Raw genomic sequence first — 25257 nt, forward strand, 5'->3', positions numbered from 1 at the left:
CCTAGAGTGCAAAGAATGGCAGAAAATCCTCCAATCCAAGTGTCATAACCCAAAATGGCTCAAGGCTGTAATTGCTGTCAAAAGTGCTTCAACAAAGTACTGTGTGAAGGATCTGAATACTTATGCCAATATGATACAGTATTCCAGTTTTTTCTTTTTAATAAATTTACAGATATTTCTAAAATATCTGTTTTTACTTTGTTATTATGGGATACTGAGTGTAGATTAATGAGAAAAAGTTACTTTCCACAACTGTAGAAACAGGCTGCAGCATAAAAAAAAATTGACAAAAGTGAAGTGTCTGAATACTTTCTGAATGCACTGTATAATAATGGTATTATTTCATTTGAAGGCAGAGCACTCCACCTCTTTTCTCTGTCTATTGTAGAGTGTTCTTTCTATAAGAACAATAAGAAAAAATATTTGAATGTTTTCAGTGTTGATATTAATATGCAGCAAATAATAGAGTTGGAGGTAATAATTTAAGCTAATTTGAGTCCTGCTCAGTGCATGAATGCAAATTAAAACATCCCAACCTCCCATTTTAAATACATCCAATTTATTCACATCACCATCCCTCTAGATCAGGGTTGTCAAACTTGCAGCATCACATTTTGTCACATGATTTATCGTGACTTTTCCCTTCGCTAAAATGGGGGTGGGCTTGGCATCTGGCCCATGAGCCGCGAGTTTGACACCCTTCTCTAGATGCTTGGTTCCATTTTCTTACTGTTAGAAAATCTTCATTAATATTTAATTAATCATTAATCATAATCATGACTTTGTGCAGTCAGTGAATGATGGAGAATTTTTTTCTTTTAACCTCCTTTTTGAAGAGTGCTTGATATTCCCTCTTTGGTCTTTTCTCAAAACTAAACATTCCCATTTTAGGTTGTGCTCTTCAGATCATGCTTCATGTTTTCTGAGTCTTTCTTTAAATGTTGTACCAGAAGGAGATGCAATATTCAAGTGTAGGTCTTATCGGCATAGAAGAAAATAAGACAATTATATCCACTAATTGAAAATGATATTTCTAATTATATGTATGAAAAATAGAGTTCCTGAAGGATTTTGAATCGAGAGCAGGGGAAATTAGAACCATCTATCCCATCTTGTCTAAAAGAAAGTTATAGGGAATTTTTCTGATGTGTTCTGGTTTCGGTATTTATACATTCTGAATAAAATTTCAAGTTTCAGATCATTTTGCATTATGCCTTCCCATAACAACTTTTCTTCATCTTCCAGAAATGTAAGAATGGATCTTACTAAATTTGACCCAATTTTAATGTGAAGTCTGTGGTATTCTTCTTGAGAGAAGTAATAACCTTCTTGGGAGAAGGCCTGGCTGCTAATAAATTGCATAAATCTGAAACATCTTGTCTTATCAAAAATGCTCTACATTGTGTCGATTAGAAAGTTCAAATTATTTTAAAACACATTCTTGTTATATAGCTGATAGGTAGTCCCCAACTTTGAACCTTTAGTTTAACAATTGTTCAGTTCATTGTTCAGTTAATGACGGTACTGAAAAAAAGTGGTTTATGACTGGTTCTTGCACTTACCATCATAGTATCCCCATGGCCACATGATCAAAATTGGGTACTGCAACTACCTTTTTTTCCTGATTTTTGCAGCATTTCAGGGTCATTTGATTGCATTTGCAACCTTCAGGGCGGAGGCGGTATTCAGCAGGTTCTTACCAGTTCTGGAGAACCAGTAGTGAAAATCTTGAGTAGTTCGGAGGATTGGCAAATACCACCTCTAATTGGAGATTTTACAATATCCTTCCCCTGCCACGCCCACCAAGCCATGCCCATAGAACTGGTAGTAAAAAAATTTGAATCCCACCACTGCTTCAGGGGGCTTCCAACAAGTAAAGTCAATGGGGGAAGCCAGATTTGCATAATGAATATATGATTTGCTTAACAACTGCAGCAAAAAGATCATAAAATTGGGCATAGCTCATCCAATAACCACATCACTTAGTGAGAAAAGTTCTGGTTCCAATTGTGGTCATAAGTCAAGGACTAGTCCATTTCAAAATTGATTCCAGAGTATAAATATTGACTTTGTAAACAATAATGTTCTTGTCCGCTTTTGATACTTTATCCCTTAGCCTAAAAACAATTTTGAGACTTTTAGCAAAGACCTGATGATATTTCTGTTTATATTTTAAATATTTCCTTTTGCAGCTGATAGATGTCTTTTTCTTCTTGTTCCTCTTTGCGGTGTGGATGGTGGCTTTTGGTGTAGCCAGACAAGGGATCCTACGAAAAAATGAACAGCGTTGGGAATGGATATTCCGATCAGTCATCTATGAGCCTTACCTTGCAATGTTTGGCCATTATCCTTCTGATATTGATGGTATCTATTGAAATATAGTACTAATCAGTAAGGGATTGGTGTAGTTGGGAAACAGATACATATATATTTCCTTTTGTGATTGTGGTTTGCTTGATGGGGGAAGGATAGAACTGAAGGTTCATTTTATTTCTCTCTGAAAAATTCTAATTATGTTTGGTGTTTGTTTTGAATTATGGAAAGCTAGAATGAAAATGATGTTAATAAATGTATAATTCAGAAAGGCTTTATATGATGGATTTATATGCTTGTGTTACTGACAGAAAAAATGCCAAATGACACTATTGGACTGTTTGTCTTTCCTTTTTATGGGACATTAGGACTTCTACTCAATTTTTATTCTTTTTGACTGAAAAAAAGTTTTTTTAACTTATGGTCAGTATATCTATTGTTGCTAATGAATGTGTTGCTCCTCTTCTATATTGTCAATGAATACTTCAGCTTCAACCATAACAATACAAGAGCAAACAATAGATACAAACTCAAGGTTAATCGCACCAAACTTGATTGCAGGAAATACGATTTCAGCAACAGAGTAGTCAATATCTGAAATACTCTACCTGACTCTGTGGTTTCTTCCCCAAACTCCAAAAACTTTAACCTTAGACTTTTGACCTCACCCCTTTCCTAAGAGGTCTGTAGGGGGCGTACATAAGTGCACCAACGTGCCTACAGTCCCTGTCCTATTGTTTCTTTTATTTTTCTTGTATGTATCCATGTATTCATAACTATGTTTTTACTTATACCTATTATCTCGTAAGCAATTGACAAACCAAATAAAATAAATAAAATAAAAAATAAATAAATACTCTGCTACATAGTGAAATAGAAAGAGGAAGGAAAAATTCTCCATGCCAAGTTAGTGCTCAGAATGCTGCTGTTCTGTTTTTGTCCTGCACAAATACTTTTCTTTGTTCTGAGTGAAGAGATTCAGCTACCTTGTCATTTCCACCATAGGAAAACTATGGAGTAGCCAAAGCAAAGTTGCTCAGATGGTTGTGACAGATGTGCTCAAGAGGGAAAAGGAATGCTGGAGAATAATCTTGGACCTAGACTAGATCATGGAACTGCAAATGATACAGGATTGAGAAAAGGATACTCTGCACAAAGGAGTTTCATCGTCTTCTGCCTTCCCCTCTGATGACAGCAGCTGAAACACCTCTAAACCAGAACACCTGCAAGGGCGTGGACCCTTGATCTTGGTTTCCTAAAGCTTATACCTAGTTAGTATAGACATGATTAAGAAAGAGCTATGTTGGCAGGTACTCCATAATTTTCTTCTTGGAAAATTAACAAGAGATTAACGTAATAGTGGTTAAGGTAGAGGATAAATAAAATTTATCCAAAAAACCCAAATTCTCTTCTGAGTGATAATGTTTCTGTTAGACCTACCCCAGGTAGGTCCCTTAGGAAAGAAAGACCCTCAAATCCATTTGGTTGAATGATATGTTATTTTACTAAAGGATACTAGTTGCAGCCAAGTCAGTCTAGAACTAAGTTTTCCCACATGAAGAAGTTACAAATTGTTCCCCTCATCCCAGCTCTCTTCCCATCATCTTCAGCCAATGAAGTGCCACATAAGTGTTTTGAGAAGCACTGAAATATTTGGAGTTGTTCGCATTCCACTCTCAGGGTGTATGGTCTTGAGTGAAGGCACAAACCAATTCCATGCATCTCTGATCTTCATCACACTGTCACCCCCCTTCCCTACTTCTCATCGCATCACCATAAATGTTTATTGTCCATTTGTTCACCCCAATCCCCCCCTCCGTAGCCTTTGATGGCAGGATGCCAGCAAGTTGCCAGCCAAAGATGACAAATCTGACAGTTTCTTGCAGAAATAAGGATCCCAACATAAACTGTTATACCACTTTGCTGCAAACTCCATTTCTTTTGAAAGTGGTGTTCGTGTACAAAAGGGCTGGTAGCATGCTAACTCTTTTAACCACCCTTACAGATGCTGTTGCATATGGAGATTTATTTATTATATTTTAATCTTGCCTTTATTACTTTAGAAGTAACTCAAGTCAGTGAACATGCCTAATGTTTCTCCCTCCCTCTTATTTTCCTCAAAACAGCAACTCTGTGAAGTGGATTGAGTTAAGAGAAAGTGACTGGCTCTTTCATGCCAGCCACCAGCCAACTTTCATGCGCAAGGCAGTCTTAGAATTCATTGTCTCCTGGTTTCTGAATTAAATTCTTAATTGTTTATTTTTTTCACTTTTCTTATCTTGATTGTTTTATTATATTTGCAGTTTTTCCTGTATGTTTTTAATAGCATTGCATTTTGTTGTAACCCTCAGGAATCAGAATGATTTGGTACAATACAAATTTAATATAAAATTATTATTATTGCTGTTGCTGATACTAAAGACATGTACCACACCAACACATTAATAACTTTGTAGCAAAATATATCAGTTCTTCTGATAATTTAATATTATTTTCTATTTCTTCCTTTTATAATAGGTACCACATACGATTTTGATAGCTGTACCTTTCTTGGAAATGAATCGAAGCCTCTGTGTGTAGAAGTGGATTCCAATAACCTCCCCCGTTTCCCTGAGTGGATTACTATTCCATTAGTGTGCATCTATATGCTGTCCACCAATATCCTCTTAGTTAATTTATTAATAGCTATGTTTGGGTATGTATCAAGTTGGAGTGCTTTCCACTTCCAAAAGGCAGCATTGCTGGCTTTTAAAGACTTCCTCAAACTGAGTTCCATTGCTCTTTTATTTATTTGTTTGTTTATTTGTAAGTGAATAAACTAGATTCATTCTAATCAGCTGCAAGTTTTGGCTGATATGGGAAGCATAATTTCAAATCATGTTATTATATTCATCTTTTTGCTGCTTAGTAATACATAAATGGATCAAGAGCTATACGGTAATTTTAATTAGTAAAGTATCAAAAGTATCAAATTTCAAAATAAATCTCACTCCACTTTAAAATACAGTATTTAGTTGCATCTCTTCTGCACTTTTCACAGAAGTACCAAATTAAAGAAGAAACATAATATAATTACATTTTTAAAAGTCCTAGAAAGTTAATATAATCAGGACAACTTACTTTTAGCTTTTGATGTTTCCCTGGAAAGAACAATATTACTGGAACAAATGCAAGGAAATATTACAGTCCTGATGAAATATTATTAATGCTCACATTTGATATAATAGAAAATGTATTGTTAGTAAGTGGAGTATTTCTATGCAAATTAAATGTGAACTACAATATATATCTATACTAATACAATAAAATATATGGAAAAGGGGTTTTGATATGAATTGTATATAAAATACATGAAATATTTTCTTATTTCTATTTTTATTACTAAAACAATAATTTATTAAACTTGTATGCTGCCCAACTCCCAATAACTCTGAGTGACTCATATCAAACAAAGAAATTAAATAATATCAACAAAGTATGGCAAGTGGTCTCATTTGCCTTTGCCAAAGACCTAGGTGAAAATTAGAACATTAAAGCAGTAATTTAAAAAAAGGATTATGGGTCTAATCTCGTGTGTTAATCTTTCCTTTAGATATACTGTTGGATCAGTTCAGGAGAATAATGACCAAGTATGGAAATTCCAGCGCTACTTCTTGGTTCAAGAGTACTGCAGCCGTTTAGCTATACCATTTCCATTTGTCATCTTTGCCTATATCTACATGGTGATGAGGAAACTTTTTAAATTCTGTTGTAAAAATGAATATAGAGAATCATCCATTTGCTGTAAGTTATTTTCATCAGATACTTAATGGTAGAAGGGCAAGCAAAATAAGATTTATTTTATTAAAGAAAAAGAAAAAGATTTCTCAGATGGTTGTTGCTATGTTGCTATACTTTTGTTATAATACATTTGAAAACAATATTATTTATATATATGTATATGTATATGTATATGTATGTGTGTATATATATATATATATATATATATATATATATATATATATATATATATCCTAAAGTTTTCACAGGTACTTACATATATGGCATTCAGCTTTGTTCGGGTATTTTCCCACGTCATTGTAGTTGTGCTTTTAAAGTTGTAGCAACGTTTCGGCAGAATCTCATCTGCCGTCATCAGGCTTACAGAAGCCCACAGTCTCTGGGCCTTACAATGTCAGCATATTGACCTCAACAATCTGGGTCTTCATTTTACTGACCTTGAAAGGATGGAAGACTGAAATCAACTTCGGTGGTGCAGTGGTTAGAGTGCTATACTGCAGGACACTTCTGCTGGCTATCAGCTGCCTGCAATTTGGCAATTCAAATCCCACCAGGCTCAAGGTTGACTCCACTTTCCATCCTTCCGAGGTGGGTAAAATGAGGACCCAAATTGTTGGGGGCAATATGCTGACTCTATTATACAACTAATATACAGCCCTTAGAGAGGGCTGTAAATACTATAAAGCTGTATATAAGTCTAAGTGCTATTGCTATTGCTAATCAACCTTGAGCCCCATCAGGATCAAACTCCAGGCTGTGGTAGAGTTTGCCTGCAATACTGCATTCTAACTACTGTGCCACAGGGCTCCTTATGCATATGCTTATTTTCCTGAATGTAAAATGTAAAGATGCCATCAAATTGAGTATGACTTGTATACATGACCATACAGTTTTCATGACAATTTTATAGAGGTGGTTTGCCATGCTTTTTCATGTTTACCATGCATATTATATTTAAAATTCATGGATTATAATCTGAACTACTAGTCAGCAAAACAGTAAGACTAATGGAAGCTCAGCAACAGTGCAATCATACAATCACACCCACTGAATTACACAATTTCAAAAAAGAAATAGCCACACCTACTATTTATTTATGGAAAATGTTTTTTCAAAACTGGAACAGATGGAAGCTAGCCAATGAAAATATGTGTGCTAATGAAAAATGTAAAATAATCATTTTTTTTACAAATTGAAGTTTGGCTAAACAAAATGGATTGTATCATTAAAGAAACAGGAATATGAAAATTTAAGATTAACAAAAGTTATCGATATCTCAGTGTATCTAGCGTACTGTCCATAATGAAAACAGAAAAATATAAAGGAGCTGTATGGGGAGGGCTGTATTTGTATGTGGGTAAAGCTGTGTTTACTTTTGGATATTTAGAAATGTTGAATAAACATGCATAGCTGTATGTACCCTGTTTCTCCAACAATACGGCTTCCCCCAATAGGAAGTCCCAGCATGTTTTGTAGGCATGAAATGAAATTAAGCCCCTCCCCCCAAATTAAGGCCTATATTAAAACATGTGAAATGGGGGTGGTGGTGGGGGGGGGGCTTGCCATTAGGAAGTACTTTTGTTGCACATCTGGATAAGGTGCTGCCTGCATTGATCCCGAAGTGCCCCACCAACGCTGAGGTCAACATCAAAGCCATCACTGCCCAAAGATGCAAGGGGGGGGGAATTAAGTCACCCCCGAAAAGACAGCCTAGCCATTTTGGGGGGGCTCAAAAAAAAATAAGACCCGGCCTTATTATATGAGAAACACGGTATGTGTGTGTGCACATATGTACAAATCTGAAACAAATCTGGATTACCCTTTTAGATTGTCTCTCTACCATCTGTGTTCCTTTTGTCAGTAAAATACTACTATACATTGTGGTATGGATTTTGTATGTTGAAGGTTCAAGAAATGAAGATAATGAAACTTTGGCATGGGAAGCTGTCATGAAAGAAAATTACCTTGTGAAAATCAAAACCAAGCCCAGTGACTCTTCATCTGAAGAGTATGTCAACTTTCTTTTCTGTTTGTCTATTCAGTTTCCAGTTTGCTTTGAAATCAAAAGTTAAGAATATATAGTGTGTTTATTGATAGATTGTAATCGTTATAAAAACATAAATCAGTTGATTAAAATGCCATTTATTGATTCTGCTTTGAAGAATGATGGATAATCTTGTAGGGTAATACATGGGAATTTTTTTAAGCCTTGTATGCCAAAATGCTATCTTGAATGTTTAAACATTTTAAAAAATAATATTTATTTAGAAAATTTATATAAATTTATAAATTTAAATTTATATGGCCACCCACTCACTCTCAGTGACTCTGGGCAGCTTAGTAAAAAAAATGATTAATTTTACTTAACAACAGTGGAACGAAGAGAATCTAAATATGAAGATGATGATCATGCTTTTTATTCATACATTATTGCACATACCCCTGCTGGATTTCTACCTGATGTTTTAAAAAGTGCCATTTGTGATCTAGCAGTGTAAGCATAAAAGGGAAATTAAAGAAGCCAATAAATGATGACAAAAGCTTTGCATCTGAGCCCTTTCTTTATGATTCACTAGTACATATGCAGTGGGTCTGTGGAATGGGACTTATAGAAACTACTGTAGTAAATGAAGACTCCTGCTGAATCTTTACATCCCTGGAATTCAGGACAACTGCAAGACTTTTGTTTAACACTAAAAATAATTATAGAAAGAAAAGACATCCTCTCCTTTAAAAATCTGTATTCTCTTGAACTTTTTTCATGGGATTGAAGAGTAACAACATGACAAGATTACCTATTTGGCATGCATCAAAGAGATCAGGCTGACTCTTGGAAGGGAGAATCCTCCTCTTGGAGATGTATCCAGCTGGTTTAAAGTTTGGCACCAGACAAAACCCCAGGGTAGGGAAGGGGTAGCAGTTGTTATCTGGGAATTTCTTCTGGCCTTCAGTAACTATGCTTCGCAGGTTTCTTGTTGTGAGACCCTCTTCCTGAAGCTAGCTTCATGGGATCAGCTGGGACTGTTGATACCCTACAGTCTTCTTGCTCTGTAGCAACCTACCTGCCTGAGCTGCTGGAGGCCATCTCAGGATTGGTGATGAAGTTCCCCAGACTTCAACTTGCCATTCCTAAGGTCCTGTTTCACCAGTCTTCTCAAGAAAGCAGAACTCTTGAAACAAGTCTCATTTCAAAAGGAACTTTTATTGAAAGAAAGTGACAGCAAAGGAAATGAAGGCAGGATCTGAGGTTTCCCACTCAAAGCATTAGGTTAAACCACTGCAAGCAAAGCCCCTTCCAAAGTCCAGTTCAACATTGAGCCAATCCCAAGGTGCAAAGATGTTTTGAGAACCTTGGGCAGAGAAAATGATAACTGTCACCTCCCAGGTGCTTCGGTTTCGCTTTCTCCAGTGGTGAGATAAAGCAGACGGCTCAAAGAACATTCCTTCCCCCCTCCCTATTTCCCACAAGGTACAGCAAAGCAAAGCAAATGAAGGCAAAGAAACCCCATGCAAAGAATCCCCCTAAAGCCTCCCCGGAATGACAGTGTCCCTATAGAGAACTATGGGACCTGACAGTTAGCTTGAGAAGCATCTTGGCAGTTCACAGCCTGACTCAATACAGTACTCACACCCCACACATGATATTCTTCTTGGAGCAATGGCAATGTGATATGATGGGGAATCTATTCTTATAACCCGTAATGGTCAGTTCACCCCCTGGTGTCCTTGAAGTTCTTTTATGCTGCCTCCCTTTGCAGAGAGACTGGATCCACTTAGGTAATCCGCCCCCAGCAACTGATGGACCTGAGTGGGTTTCAAAGGGAACTAAGGAATATCCTGCAGTTTTTCCTGCATGGTCCTGCCAACTCTCTGACCACAATCTGTAATCAAGAGGGCATTTAAGGCTTTGGACAGGATTGCACCTGTGTGGCATCTCTTGACTCAGCTCCCTGTGTTTTATGGAGGAGTTGAGGGTGTTGAAAAGGGCCAAGAGACACAGGCTGCTGCTGGAGGAAAACAAGAGATGAATCTGACCAGTCATGAGTCAGAGCTGCTATGATGGCCTACCTTGTATTGGTTAAGGGTGACGAAACAGTTTCTTCACTCTTATTGTGTTCACAGAGTGTCACCTGATGACGCTGTTCAGGGTCACGTGCAGAGGTGGGATTCAACCAGTGTTACTACCGGTTCAGTAATTACGTTTTGTGCAAAGTTTTTATTAGTTCTGGATCAAAGGTGGTATTCAGCAGGTTCTGACCAGTTCTGGAGAACCAGTAGCAGAAATTTTGAGTAGTTTGGAAAACTGGCAAATACTACCTCTGACTGGAGATTTTGCAGTATCCTTCCTCTGCCATGCCCACCAAGCCACGCCCACAGAACCGGTAGTAAAAAAAATTGAATCCCACCACTCTTCTGGATGGGATTGCACCACCCCAGACAAATCCTAGGCACAACTTGTGGTTCTCCTGGAGACACAACTCCTGCTCTAAGAGCCTTTGTTGTACACCAGTTGCACTTTTTCCTGAATTGTGAGACCCTGCACTCAGTCACTAATACTGTACCATAGTCATCTCACATCTGGATTTCTGCAATGTAGTCTATCGTTGAAAAATATCCAGGTTACAGCTGGTACAGAATAGAACCATGCCTAACAGCCTAAGATGGCCCATGTAACACCCTTGTTACATGAGCTGCACTGGTTGCTAGTGTGCTTCTTGGTCCTAGGTGTTGATTAAGACCTTTAAACCCATTTATGGCATGAGTTCAGGCTATCTGATCCAGGCTATCTCACCCCAATGGCATTTGCCTGACCCAGATTCCAGAAGGGGCATGCTGCAGATCCCATTGTCCAAGGAATTTCAGCTGGTGGGGTCCAGGAGAAAAGCCTTTTCTATTGTGGCTCCCACGCTCTGGAACATTGCACCCCTCAAGGTGAGATCTGCCCCATCCTCTTGACCTTCCAAAAAGCCCTCAAAACCTGACTCTGCCATTTGGCCTGAAGCCCTGATGGGGTATTCCATGCTAGTGGTGGAATAGAAAGAATCCCATCCCAACCTATTGTATTTTGTTTTTTTAACATGTAATCTCTGTTTATTTGAATATTTAGTATTTTATTGATTAATATTTTGTACTTGTTTTTACAGCATTGTAAGCAGGGGTGGGATTCAAATTTTTAAACAACCGGTTCTGTGGGTGTGGCTTAGTTGGTGGGCATGGCTTGGTGGTCATGTTATTGGCTGGGCGTGGCCAACTCAATATCACTCACATCGAGGCACGCATCTCCTCGCCTGGCCTCTCATGACTGTAGGGATGCTGCAACAGTCTAAGTGTGAAAAATGGTCATAAGTCACTTTTTTCAGTGCCATTGTAACTTTGAATGGTCACTCCATACAAGCAAAGTACCAGCAAAGGAGGAGAAAAAAAACTCCAGAGAAGTTCCAGAGACAGGAACTCTAGTCCTGCCAAGAACGTAATAAGGGTTAACAGAGAGGCAGTTTCTGTAAGCAACACCAGAATGTTTCCTTCCTGCCTTCCTTACAGGATTAGGCCAGTAATTTCTTCTAACAACCAGTTCTCCGAACTGCTTAGAATGTTAACAACCGGTTCTACCAAATAGGTGTGAACTGGTAGAATCCCACCCCTGACTGTAAGCTATCCAAAGTCACTTGATAGTGAGATGGGTGGCATACGAATTAAATAAATAAATAAGGTTCATTACTATAAATGCCAACAATTGTTTCTCTAAATGAAATTTAAAATTTCTCAGTATTGTAAGCTGTCCAGAGTCACTTAAGAATAAGGTGGTTGTCCCAAAGGTGCTTTTTCAAGAGGCAATTGGACTTTGTTGTTTTTCGATGAAGATGTTTTCATTTCTCATCCAAGAATTTTCTTCAGCTCTGATTGGATAGTGGGAATGAAAGGGATTATACTCCTTGCAAACAGCTAGTCATTTGCATTCTTTTAGAGAGTCATTGAGGCCATTGGGAGGTTTATCCGTGCATTTATGAATGACACAACATAGGAGAACAAGCCCATCAGGACAAGATTCAGCAGTCCATCTGCATTTAAAAAACAAAGGCCACTTTTTTGAACACAGCAAAGTCCACATTTTGGACAGAGAGGACTACTGATTTGAAAGAGGGGTCAAAGAGGCTATCTATGTCAAAATTAAACGGCCCTCTCTCAACAGAGGGGGAGAGATACAATATCATCTATCTCCAGTCTACAACACAGTCCTTTCAGCAATTCCACACCCATTTGCACTACTCAAGTGATCCTGAGGACACAGATAAACCTCCAAGTGGCCTCAATGACTCTCTAAAAAGAATGTAAATGACCAGCTGTCCGCAAAGAGTATAAATCCTTCCATTCTCCACCATTAGGTCAGAACTGAAGAAGCTTTTTGGATGAGAATGTAAAACTTTTCAGTAGTTTATGATCTACATAAAAGTACATCAAATTCACTTATGATTCCAATGAATTAATAGCATTACTATTTAGTTCCCATAATTGTATGAATTCTGTTTTCCAAAGTATTGCATTTAGAGAAGCTACCTACTGTAATCTGATGACTGTGCTAAATAGAAAGATCTTTATTAATCTCCAGTTATGCTTATTTTTAGAAATCACTTTGTGCTCAGAATTAAAATCAAAATTACCTTCATCAATGCTTTATTTCTTTCTGCAGAATGGCGCAACAATTTAGACAACTGGAAACTAAGGTATGTTTTGGGGAGTTGGGTAGGCAGAAACACTGTTTATACTTGAATTTTGAAATACTCATAAGCACTGCAAAAGTATTTCCAAGAACACAACAATAAAAAATATCAGAATATTTTTGCTTTCAGATTTATTCCTTTATGAGTAAATGTAGTTTTTATTGAGTGCTTATTGCTGAAATGAATAGTGACATATTTTTAAATTTTTAAATTTATATTACATTTGAATATTTTATTATTCATTTTATGTTTTGATTTAAAAATCATTACTGTGTAATTTGAATAAATGTTAAATATACTGAGAGTATTGGCACCAAGACAAATTCCTTGTGTGTCCAATTACACTTGGCCAATAAAGAATTCTATTCTATTCTATATATTTTTATTTCTCTGTATATACCATCCAACTCACTGTGGGGTACATTGAGTGGCTATATTGAGAGTATATAAAAATGAAAAGTAACTCAAGACACAACCACAAAAATATAGAGGGAAACCTAATTGGGAATATATGTGATGTTGAGGAGGGTTTTTTTTATCCTGCCTCTATTATTTTATAAATAACTCAGTGCATACTCCTTCCTCCATCTATTGTTCCCACAACAATAACCTTGTGAGGTGAACTGGGCTGAGAGTGAGTGACTGGCCAAAGTTACCCAGCCAGCTTTCATGCTTAAGTAAATGTCATGGTCTGCTGGTTTCTATCCAAAATGATATAACAGATAACAGATAATCAGAGTTGGAAGGGACCTTGTAGGTCATCTAGTCCAACCCCCCCCCACCCAAGTGGGAGACCCTACACCATTTCTGACAAATGGCAATCCAATCTCTTCTTGAAAGTTTCCAATGATGATGCTCCCACAACTTCCGAGGGCAATCTGTTCCATTGGTTGATTGTTCTCACATTTGTGGAAGCATGGAAAACTTTATCAGAAAAACCATTAATATAATTGCTAAATGAAGCATAACATTGTCATATTAAATTTTCAAAACCCTTGTTTCAATAATTTTTCAGCCAAAGCAAAATCCTACCACTGGCACAACAAAAAAGATGCATTACATTCAGTGATAAATTCTTTTTTAAAACATTTAAGATAGCTAGGTTTTGATATATTTAGCATAATATATAATATTCAATATTCTTCTAATTGGATATTTTAAGAATGAACTCTGATTAATCCAGAGAAATGTAATTATTTAAGATTTGTTAAAAAACTTGAATCTGCTTCAAAGAATCAGGAAGTTTTACTCCAGTTATATAATTGGAATAAATATTCTTTTAAGAAAAAATGTACAGTATTTACATTTAGTGGCACCCATCTCTGGAGCATTGCATTTAAGAATTTATTATCTTAATTACATTTTATATTTTCTGGTTACGACAATTTTTATGCTCCTGGATTAATTTATCATTTTAGCATGCACAACTTGTAACTTGTGGCCTCAGTGTACTTTTAAAATATACAAAAATAAACAATATCTTGTAAAAACTTACTTAGGCCTTCTTTCATTTATTTTATCATATAATTTACTTTTTTATTAGATTTGTGTAATAAAATTTCTTTTTGATTTATGATAGGTGCTTTTATAATTCATTCATGGAAAAAATCCGTTCCTAAGTTATTTCAGTGAATAATTACAATATAACATAGTCTGTTGTTTTGACTTTATAAATTGCTTATTGTAATTATTATAAATATATAATTATAATCTTTGTTAGTATAAGATACTTAGATACTTAAGAGTTATTAAAACGTTTTACAAGAATCATGCTGGATCTTTGGCAATCTCCTATTCTTTTTATGCTTATTTTTCATTTTTTGAATTTTGAAGACAGTTTATAGAAGCTAAAGCTAAATTTAGACGCATTCAAAATTCACAACCAGCAAATATTGGTTAATTTAATTACAAGCTGTGGAGAGCAACTGAAATATATAAGATTTTGATTAATACTACAAAATAATATACCCTTCCTTGTGAATAAATTCAGTTGAACTTTTTGAGCTTTGCCTTTGAGTAAACGCATTTAGAACTGAATTGTTAATGGATTTGCTTAAGGATTAAATGTTCTATGATTCAGTATAATAGTTAAGATTAGTCTTGTTTCTGAAATGTAATAATGTAATTTCCAATTAATTTCTTGCATTCTTACAAAATTATTTTTTTAAGATGAATGATTTGAAGTTTCTTCTGAAAGATATTGCTAGCAAATTAAGATGAAAATTGCATCCAAGAGGAAACAAGATGAAACAAGAGCTCATGGCTTAAATCTGACACTTCTTTACACTCTTGTATTTATTTTGTAAGAAAATTGTTTTTAAGGTAATTCGCTATTTTATATTTTAGTACAATCTTTCAGTATCATGTAATGTGGGAATACTAATATTTTCTAAACTTGGCTGTTGATGTTGCCTTCTGATATCTGAGCAAGCTTATCGTTATTTATATCTCATGCTTTCATGATAATCCTGGAAATTCTTTATTGATGTTTCCATATCAGACAGACAGACAGACAGACAGAACAGACATACATATTGTTTTTAATTTACTATATTATAATTCAGATTTAATTATGACTTGATTCATTCTTGAAAGCTTTAATTTTTCTGTGTTTGTTAATCATGGGACATAATAAAGTCTTAGCATATAAATTGTACTAAAATAAATATAATAAATAGGAACCCTACTATGTAATACTGAGGCTCCTGAAAGGTGGGATATAAACCATTTGCTTAAAAAATATCCTCAAATGTATGTAAATATCACTTCCAATGTTGTGTGTCTGTAAAGATGTTTTATCAATTTGTTTGCTTGATAGTTGCAACTGTTATGTATATTTAAAAAATAATAAGATAGATCGGAATTAACAACAGCTTTTTGTCATTACTATAAGTAACTGGATTAATGAAGACATTAAATTTTGAACCATTCTAACTAACCACTAGTTGAAAAGAGAGTTCCACATTAATAAAATGATAAGATCAACAATGTTTAAGATGTTTGACTTTGCAAGGAAAAGTTGGAAATTAATTCATTGGTTAGTTAGCCTGTAACAGAAGAATACAACCCAGAAAGATGGATGGATGAAAGGTCTTATTAGATTTAAATTAGCGTCAAGAAAATTGGGTTTAATGTAGAAACCCAAGAAACTTTATCAGTCAAAACTCCCATTCCCACTTCCCCCATGATGGTGTGCTGAGTGGCAGGATACTCTGCTTCTCTTGCTGATGAACAGTGGATTTTGCCACCACAGTGGATTCTTTGGCAGCCAGCTCCCTAGATCTGAATGGGGACAGTTAGGAACAATCCAAGATGACTGTGGATCCTCCTGGGAAGAGGAATCTCAAGGATAGCAATTCCTGGTGGGAATGGTCAGAGAGTCGGGTCTCTTATCTTTCCCCTCAGCAGTTTGTTTTTTTCCTTAAGCACACCTGGGTTTTAACTGCACAGATATTTTCTTTTTTTCCATCCTTCTTTATTGTGAGAAATATTATCTCAATATTCCTTATGGTTATTTTGTTACAGTATATCAGGGGTGTCAAACTCAATTTCATTGAGGGCTGGATCAACATTATCTCAAAAGGCCAGGTGGGTATCGCTGGGTAGTGAAATGATTGGGTTGGTATGACCAACTCAACATTGCTCACATCGAGCAGCACCTGTGATGGGCCAGACAAGGCTAGGAAGGGTGATCCAGGGTGAGCACCAAAGCCTGGCGGGACAGCTGAGCATCGGTGCTTGCGCACAGCTGGTGAGAATGCCTAGGGAGTCAAATAATGTTGGGGCACAGTGAGGGGGCAGCTGCACTGCCTGTTCAGTTGTAGGCTGGAGTCCAGGTGCAGAGGCAATGGGAGAGGGGAGAGGACAAAATGGGAAGCCACTGCCCAATGCTGCCTGCCCATTGTCCATGGCGGCTTCCCATTTTCATCCCACCCACTCCCATTGCAGTTTGTGCAGTACTGTTCAACCCCCACCCCCCCCGCACCCTCAGCCATTCATAAGCACCAATGCCCTGCAGTTCATGCAGTACTGTTGTGCAAGATCACAAAAGATCAGTAGCGAGATCTTGCACTACAGTAATTTAGGCCTCTCTTCTCTGCGAACTGAGGCTTGTACCAGATCCAGCTGAAGAGCGTTTGCAAGACAGAGATATTTTAGGGCAACCTAATCGCCTTACCTGAAGTCTCCCATTCGCTTGAAAATGCCTTTACACTATTCCTGTCTGAGCACGAAGCATTTACAAGCCAGTGGGAGGTTTCAAGCAAGACGATTTCGCTGCCCCAAAGTCTCATGGACTTGCAACCATTCTTTGCGCCAGGACTGCAACAGTGTGAATGGTGTTTGCAAGCTGATGGGAGGCTTGAAGCAAGGGATTTCATTGCTGCAAAGTCTACCTTTGTGACAGCCATGACCTGGATGACTGAAAATCTCCATAGACATTTGGAAAAATATGGGTTAAATAGCATCACCACTACATGGTTTCATAACTGGCTGACAGATCACATTCAATGTGTAGTCCTTAATGGAACTATATCTACATGGAGGGAAGTAAGCAACGATTCTGTTCAGGCTGAGTCTGTCTCAGGCTGAGTGCTCTCCAATATCATCATAAATAATTTAGATAGAAATTTGCAGATGACTTCTCAAAAACATTTTCCTTTTTCTTCTTCTTCCACCAGGGCAGTGTCAAATGATCATGGAAATGCTCTGCGTGCATCTTCCCAAGATCTATGGGTCTCCTTCTGGATGCCTTTGCTGTTTCTTTACATAATGATGCATTCAGATTTTCATGCTTATCTTGGGAAGTTTTGCTGACCTGGGGGCAACTCATCAGTGGGGGGGCAAGGAGGAAAAAAAATGGGTGATATCAGGATTGGAAGAGGGTATATCTACCCTCAGCTGGGATGGAGACACACCACCTCATCCTTCACCTCTTATTTTCAAGGCAGCTTTCTGCCTCTACCCCACCCCCCCCACCCCCAGCAATTTTGCAAAGAACTTCACAGTGCAAGGAAAAACAAGTGCAAGAGAAGTTTGGGGTGTGCACAATAAAAGGAGGGGCAAGACTGTTTTGTCTAGCAAATCAGACTGTTTGTTTTGCAAGTCTTCTATCTCCTTGTTCATCTGTTCCAAGTTATTTTCTAGGTATTCTATTTTTTTCTGCAAAAACAAGCAAACCAGAAAATGATGTCCAGAACCTGAAGGAAGGTTTTACTAGGGTTATCAGATTGTGAGACCCCTTTTATGCAGCACCAGAGGAATTATGAAATTAAGAAGGAGAAAAAAATACTTACATGTAACATTTCATCATGTACAGGAACAGGCTGTGCTTCCAGATGTTGCTGGATCAGGACCCTGCCAACATATCCACTGGCAAGGAGTACTGAAGTCTATAGTAGTGCAATTTCCAAAAGATTAGGGTTTCCAATCTGGGTCGGTCACCGGGGCCACCATCGCCAGATGTAAAGGCAAAAGTTAACTAAAATAACTTCAGTTCCAGGATTTGACCTTACTTTCTTGAAATAAAGTCAGTTCTTGAGGCCTGAGGTAATTTTAGCCAAAGCTTAATTTCTTAAAAATTCTGGTGAAACCTGAGGTAATCTCAGCAGTTTCCACATGTGAGTCAGAAATAAAAATAGCTTAAAGGTAAAGGTAAAATTATCTCAGGGGCTAACTTGCTCTCAGGAATAAAGCAAATTCTTGTGATCTAAGGTAATTTTAGCCAAGGCTCAAGTCCTTAAATTCCTTGGCCAAATAAAGCTATTTTACTCTACTCTGTACTTATTCTACTATTCTATTCCACTCCACTCTTCTATTCACTCTCTCCCTCTCCCTATTCTACTCTACTCCCCTAACCTTAAATTGTCTACTCCTCTCTAAAGTAAAGAAGCAAAACATGTAGAGGCCTGGTTACTTCAGCTAAGGCAAAAGTTAGCTACAATTATTTCAAGTCCAGTAGCTGATCTTGCTCTCAGGAATAAAGTCAATTCTTCAGACCTGAGGTAATTCTAGCCAAGGCTCAAGTCCTTAAAAGAAGTAAATCATGTAGAGGACTAGTTATTTCAAGGAACTAAAGACAAAAAATAATTCAAATTGCTTCAGGTCCAGGAGCTGACCTGACATTATTGCAGGAAAGTAAATGCTCAGGGCCTGATGCGTTCCTGTTCTTGGAAATAAGAGAAACTCCTAGGGTTGGATGTCATATCTTAGGGAACACGAAAAACCTATGGTTTGAGGGTTTCTTTCTCGTTCTAAGAAACATCACCATGCCAGAATTATACCAGGTTAATTTTAGCAATGGCAATGGTTCTTAGAACCAGAGAGAAAACCTCAACAGACCATTTTAATGCTAGGTGTGGTTACTGGTTTCTAATATATTTTATAGTGTTCTGGCCTGGCATAATTTTGGTTATGGCAATAGTTCCTAGAACCAGAAAAAACCCAATGGCCGTTTTTAATGCTAGGTGTGGCTGTTGATTGAGAAACGAGTTTATAGTTTTCTTGCCTGGCATAATTTTGGCAATGGAGATGGTTCTTAAAACCAGAAAGGCGGCTTCAATTACCTTTTTAATGCTAGGTATGGCTGTTGATTGAGAATACATTTTATAGTTTTCTTGCCTGGTGTAATTTTGGCCATAGCGATAGTTCTTAGAATCAGTAGGAAGACCTCAATGGCCCTTTTTAATGCTAGCTGCGGCTACAGTATGTCATCCCACTGACTCCTCTGTTAACAATACTGAATAATTTAGGCCATGGCTGTCAAACATCAAAAAATCTACCACTGTATCCCACCTCCTTTACATGGATGACTAAAGCTATATGGAAAAACACCATCCAAAATAGAATCGCTGCTCAAAACTGTCCATATAAATAGCCAAGATATTGCAATGGAATTTGGACTGGACAAATGTGCCATACTTGCCATGAAATGGGAAAAATTGTAAAAACTGATGGAATCAAGAAGCCCTATGGAAATAATATCAATAGTATACATAGAAAAAACCTATATCACATTGAGTACAGATAGTTCTTGATTTACAACTGTTTAACCATTTCAAAATTACAACAGCACTAAAAAAAGGACATGTCCTCTTTTCACACTCACAACTGTTGTAGCATCCCCATAATCAAAATTTGGGTGCTTGGCAAATGCCATGTATCTATGATATGCAGTATCGTGGGGATATGTGATCACCTTTTGTGACCATCTGGCAAGCAAAGTCAGTGGGGAAACCAGATTCAGATTAACAACCATGTTACTAATCTAACAACTGCAATGACTTAGCAACTATGGTAAGAAAGGTCATAAATGGGGCAAAACTCACTTAACTGCCTTGCTTAGGAACAGAAATTTTGGTTCAATTGCGGTTGTAAGTCAAGGACTACCTGTAATCAATGTTGTGCTTGCAAGTTGGAGGTGGTTTTTCATGTATTTGTTGATATTGGATACTAGAATTTCAGCCAAAGACACCGTCAGTAACAACCTCTAGAATGTTGCCCCTTAAAACTGTACGTCAGAAGTACCTGTTAGGGAGTTCCGGTTTGCAGCGCTTCGGCGGCAGGCAGGAATCCGCGATCATGTGCGGTTTTTGCCTGGGCTTGCCACTGGAGTGCCCCGAGCCAGCCGCGATCATGTGCGGTTTTTGCCTGGGCTCGCCACTGGAGTGCCCCGAGCCAGCCGGCTTCGGGGCTAAGCCACCCCATAGAGGTGGTGAAGATAGGGGAGATCCCGGCAGGGTCGAGGGCAGCTGCACCTCTCCTCCTCAGCTGGCTAAACTCCCTTTTGCAAAGGCGGTAAGAGCGGCGGTCAGAAATGGCCACCTCAAAGAAGCACTCATCCGGAAAAGAAAGTGCAGGAGGAAGTTAAGAAGTGAAAGTTTTGGCTGACCGGGATAAGAAGCAACAACTAAGGTATCCTGGAATTTAAACTTTAAAAAAGATACATTGCTCCAAAAGAAGATTCGGAAGCAGCGAATGAAAGTGAAAAGAGAAAGTTTTTTTTTTCTCACTCTCCTTCCTTACATTGACAGCAGATGAATGAGAAATCGGAAAAACCCGCTTTGGCAGCAGCAGGTAGTTAAACTGGAAATTTAAATGCCAAGGGGACAATAAAGATTTCTGAACACCTAAAAAACTTTTTTTTTGCTGTAAGTGCGAAGGGAGAGGAAAAGAATAAGAGCAAGATTTGGCTGGAGGAGGCTGCTTGGAATTTGAAAGAATCAAAAGTTAAATTGTAACAAGACTTCTAAAAGATACATTCTAACTGGAACTTTGTTACTAAACTGTAACCCCAGGAAGAGAAAGCGAAAAAAGAAGAAAGTGAACAGCTTATGTATATTTGGATTACTTGATGACTTTGGGACTTTTGGAAATTATATTTGAATGATTAAAAACACTTGGGTGGTTGTTTAAATTTTTTTTTACAATGGCATCACTTGTGGATGAACTGAAAATGGAATTTAAAAAATATAAAGAAGAGGAACAGGAAGGGAAGGGCTCTTTTGGCTCCGTTTTTCATTTCTTACAAATGGCGATCTGTACCTATGAGAAGCTACAAGAAACTGCACAACAAGAAGACTGGGACAAAGAAGAAGCCATCTTTAATGAACAAGTAACTTTATTTGGGGAAGAAAAGGGGGAAAGAGAATGGAGAATTTAAGACCTAAAAAAACAACCGAAAAATAAGGTGAAAAGTGGATATAATGTCAGAAAGCAACAGAAAAAGGGAACACAGAAGAGGGAAATAGAGGTGAAGAGACAAGGGGGTAAAAAGGGCAGAGCGAAGAAGCAAGGGAGGAAGGAAGGGAAGAGAAGCTACAAAGTTTTGGAACAAGATGTAAAGAAACAGGACTTATTTAGAGATAATGGGTAAAAATATAACTGAAAAAGAGATTCTGCAAAGGTACATAAGATTGTATTGTTATACTTGTATTAGAAATAATGTTAGAAAATTGGAACAACATATGATTATAAAATGGGAAAAAATACTCAGTGTAATCCAGTGAAACTTTTTTGAGTAAAATAAATGAAATGAAATAAATGAGAGAATTGAATTAGGAAAGAATGGGAACATTTTAATTACACAATGTTTTAAAATATAAAGTGAAATGGGAGGGAAGTTACTATGCAAAATTTATAAGTGTTCCCATAGAAGCATGATACCTATTTGAAAAGTAATGTGTAAAATGTTTAAGATTTAAATGAATATTAATTTTAACAATAAGAGTTCAATTGGTATGGATTGTTGTTTTAATTATATTATATATTTATAATTTCTTCTTTTCTTAAAATATAGTGTGTAGCTTTAGAATGTACCAAGCAGAATTCAAATGAAAGTTATATATTATATTAAGTGCTATAAATTTAGGGGAAAGATATAAAGGCGTCATACTCCAATCAGTGATTACAGGAGAAATTTGGTGTTAATGAGAAAAGATAATAGACAGTTGAAACAGGACAGACAAAGGATATAAGTATAATGATTTAAATTGAGATGAAATAAATAAAATAGAATTAAGAGAGTTAAAAGAGGGGAGAAGCTATATAGAAAATGTAGAATGGTAATAAGATATGGAATGGAATATAAAAGTGAGCATGAACTTGAATTTATGTCTGTACGAAGAGATGTAACCCGGGATCAAGGTGCTTTCAAAAAATATGTTTTATGTTTTCATGTTTTGTGTTTTGTTTATGTTTGTTTTTTAAAAATCAATAAAAATTTTGAAAAAAAGAAGTACCTGTTAGAAATGAGTTAAGGGTGGGGTGTGAATAAGCAAGTGTAATGAGGCATGATTTCTTCCTAGCTCTGGAGTAGAATGGGAGCATGGCAAAGTACTTTTACAGATCGGGGCTCAGTTTTCCTTTTTCCATTTTCAAAGGAAGAAGCTGAAATTCGGCATCAAAAATACTAAATCCTGTTAATTTTGAGGAGCAGGTTAGTATGGTTTAACTAGGAGAAAAGGAGAAGTGAAAAGTGGAATATATTAACATAAACATAGCAATAGAGCCTAAGGAACTTCTAGGAAACAGGATGTTAACTATCATCCCAGTCTATTACCAAAGCACAGCAGATTTTGGCCTAAGAACTAAGTTCCCCTAAATTTTTCTTAAGGAAGAGCGAGATGCATAATATTCTCAATTGAAAAATAAAAGCTTAAACCTGTTCTCCACTCCTATGGAAGTTATTTTATAATCATTTAATTGCTCATTTCCATTATTAATCCAAGCTTATCTCGGACCTTGAAGTCTTTGTCTTCTGAACCACTGCTGACTCAACAAAAGTGGTTTTGTCAATATAAAAGTACCCGCAGTTGAGAAAAGTTCGCAGATGTATGTTTCTTCCTATGGGCAAGAATAGGAAGAATCCCAAGACTCCTATGAGGATACTGCAGAAAGCACTACACCTCTTTTCCAACAAAATAAAAAGATAAAATCTTTAAAATCATAAATTAAAATAGACTTTAGGCAAAGTACAACAGGAAACTGCTAAAATGTAATCAGGTGAACATTCTTACCTGCCTGAGACCTATTTTGAGATCTCTTTGATCAAATAAGAAAAAATATTTTTCACTTGAAGAGTTCACCATTTCTAAACAACAACTATAAACAAGCAGGAACCATAGCTCAGTAGAGTACAGAATGCGAACTTACCACTTCCTGGAAAACTACCTAAGTAAGTTTTCTCAAAATTCCTAGAGGGTATACTTTCATGGAGCAAAGGCATTACATTATTATACGGTATGAGGGACTATTGAGAGAAATTCAAATCATGGCCACCTTTGACAACTCATATATATTATGCTCTCAGAATAAACTTCACCCAGTTGATTCAAGCAACTACCTGTGTTGTTTTATTCCTGGCTTGGAAGAATTCTTTCTAGCAGTAAAATATATTGATAAAGAACATTGATCACAAATACAAATTTCAATATTTACTTTTCTCTTGAATTCATTTCAAAAATAAATATATGGCCTGAAGGAGTTATATAACATTAAAAACATCTGAAATTAGGATGGGCAAAATTCTTAAAGTATGTTGAATCTGGTTTATTGCTGCAATAGAAAGTAATTGGTAAGAAAATGTATTATCTAATAAAATAATTATAAATTAAATTAGTTCTAACATGAATTTTATTTCTAATTATATTTGTCTAAAATTCTATGTTAGAACAATGTACTGTATGCAGAAATAGGCATCCGTTGAGACACACACACACACACACACACACACACACACACACACAAAACACACACACACACCCCCAATGGAAGATATTGTTTGTAGATTAGGGGCATTTGGGCTCCTTGTGCTCTCCTGAGTTTGGATGTTTTCTTGCAGACATTTCATTACCCAACAAGATAACATCAAGCCAGGCTTCCAGGAATTCTCAGTCAACTGAGAAACTGAGTATTTTTGATCAAGGCAAATCTAAAAACACTAAATAACTCCTAGCATTAGAAGAATGCTAAATCCAAAAACAGTAGAAGAAGCCTAGCAGTCACATAAATGAGCCATCAACAGGCACATAGAGATAAAAAGCATCTATATATCACTCAAGAAAGAGAAAAAAAAAGTCAAAAAACCCAAAAAGACCAGAAGACTATTTTACCAGCAATCAAGAACCAGATGAGTAGATTAACATCAAGATTAATTCTATACCAATAATCACATAGTAAACAATACCCCAAAGAACTATCAACTCAGCCAAACAAGCTGACAGTAAACAGCAGCCTAATCAAGGAACCACAAAGAACACTCCTACCAACACTAATAAGGCAAACCACAAGTATATAAATTAAGAGCAAATCCCATACCCTTCTAGCACTGATTACCTAGTTCGATAATGAAATATCTGCAAGAAAACAAGCTCAAAGAGCTTGAAGGACCCAATATATATACACCTGTACATGTATGTGCATGAATCTGCAGACTGCATCTGTGCAAATTTCCCTATAGGAATCTAGATACTAGATCAGAGGTCTTCAATCTTGACAGCTTTGACTTGTGGACTTCAATTCCCAGAATTCCTCCTCCAGTCATGTTAGCTCAGGAATTCTGGGAGTTGGCCCACAAGTCTTAAACTTGCCAAGTTTGAAGATTCTTGTACTAGACGATACACTTATGCATCAGAAGGGAAAACCAATCTTGGTTAAACTCAAGACTGGGATATTATTTGAATAGGATGCAGCAGGAAATCCCAAGATTGCAAATTAGACTAGGAAATCAAAAATCAGTCCCAGTAAATAGTTGTATCTGTAAAATATAAATGTAGGAAGCAAGTATTTTGAACTATTTGGTGATATAATTTGAAAAAGAGTAAAACTAAGTTCTATTTCCTAACTATTCAAAATACCCGTTCCTTCTTTGAAAATAACATTATTCATATGGAAAGTGTTATTAAATCTTCAATACTAGTCATTTTAAATTAATGCTTGGGCAACTGAA

The 25257-nt window shown here is 36.8% G+C and overlaps 1 protein-coding gene across 2 annotated transcripts in view; it reads left to right on the top strand.

Annotated features, from left to right (window-relative positions):
• TRPM8 (transient receptor potential cation channel subfamily M member 8) overlaps nucleotides 1-15669 on the top strand; it is a 99186-nt gene extending 83517 nt beyond the window's left edge. For both annotated transcript variants that reach the window (XM_026707759.2, XM_087919566.1), the window contains exons 19-24: nucleotides 2193-2364; nucleotides 4831-5008; nucleotides 5906-6096; nucleotides 7999-8101; nucleotides 12782-12815; nucleotides 14982-15669. In XM_026707759.2, the coding sequence (XP_026563544.2) occupies nucleotides 2193-2364; nucleotides 4831-5008; nucleotides 5906-6096; nucleotides 7999-8101; nucleotides 12782-12815; nucleotides 14982-15032 (729 nt within the window). In that variant the 3' untranslated portion in view covers nucleotides 15033-15669. The remainder of the gene's footprint in view (nucleotides 1-2192; nucleotides 2365-4830; nucleotides 5009-5905; nucleotides 6097-7998; nucleotides 8102-12781; nucleotides 12816-14981) is intronic.
• The last annotated feature ends 9588 nt before the right edge of the window (nucleotides 15670-25257 follow it).

This window comes from Pseudonaja textilis, chromosome 1, assembly GCF_049901715.1.
Source record: "Pseudonaja textilis isolate UNSWEBS1 chromosome 1, rPseTex1.2, whole genome shotgun sequence".
In the NCBI taxonomy this organism is placed as follows: Eukaryota; Metazoa; Chordata; class Lepidosauria; order Squamata; family Elapidae; genus Pseudonaja; species Pseudonaja textilis.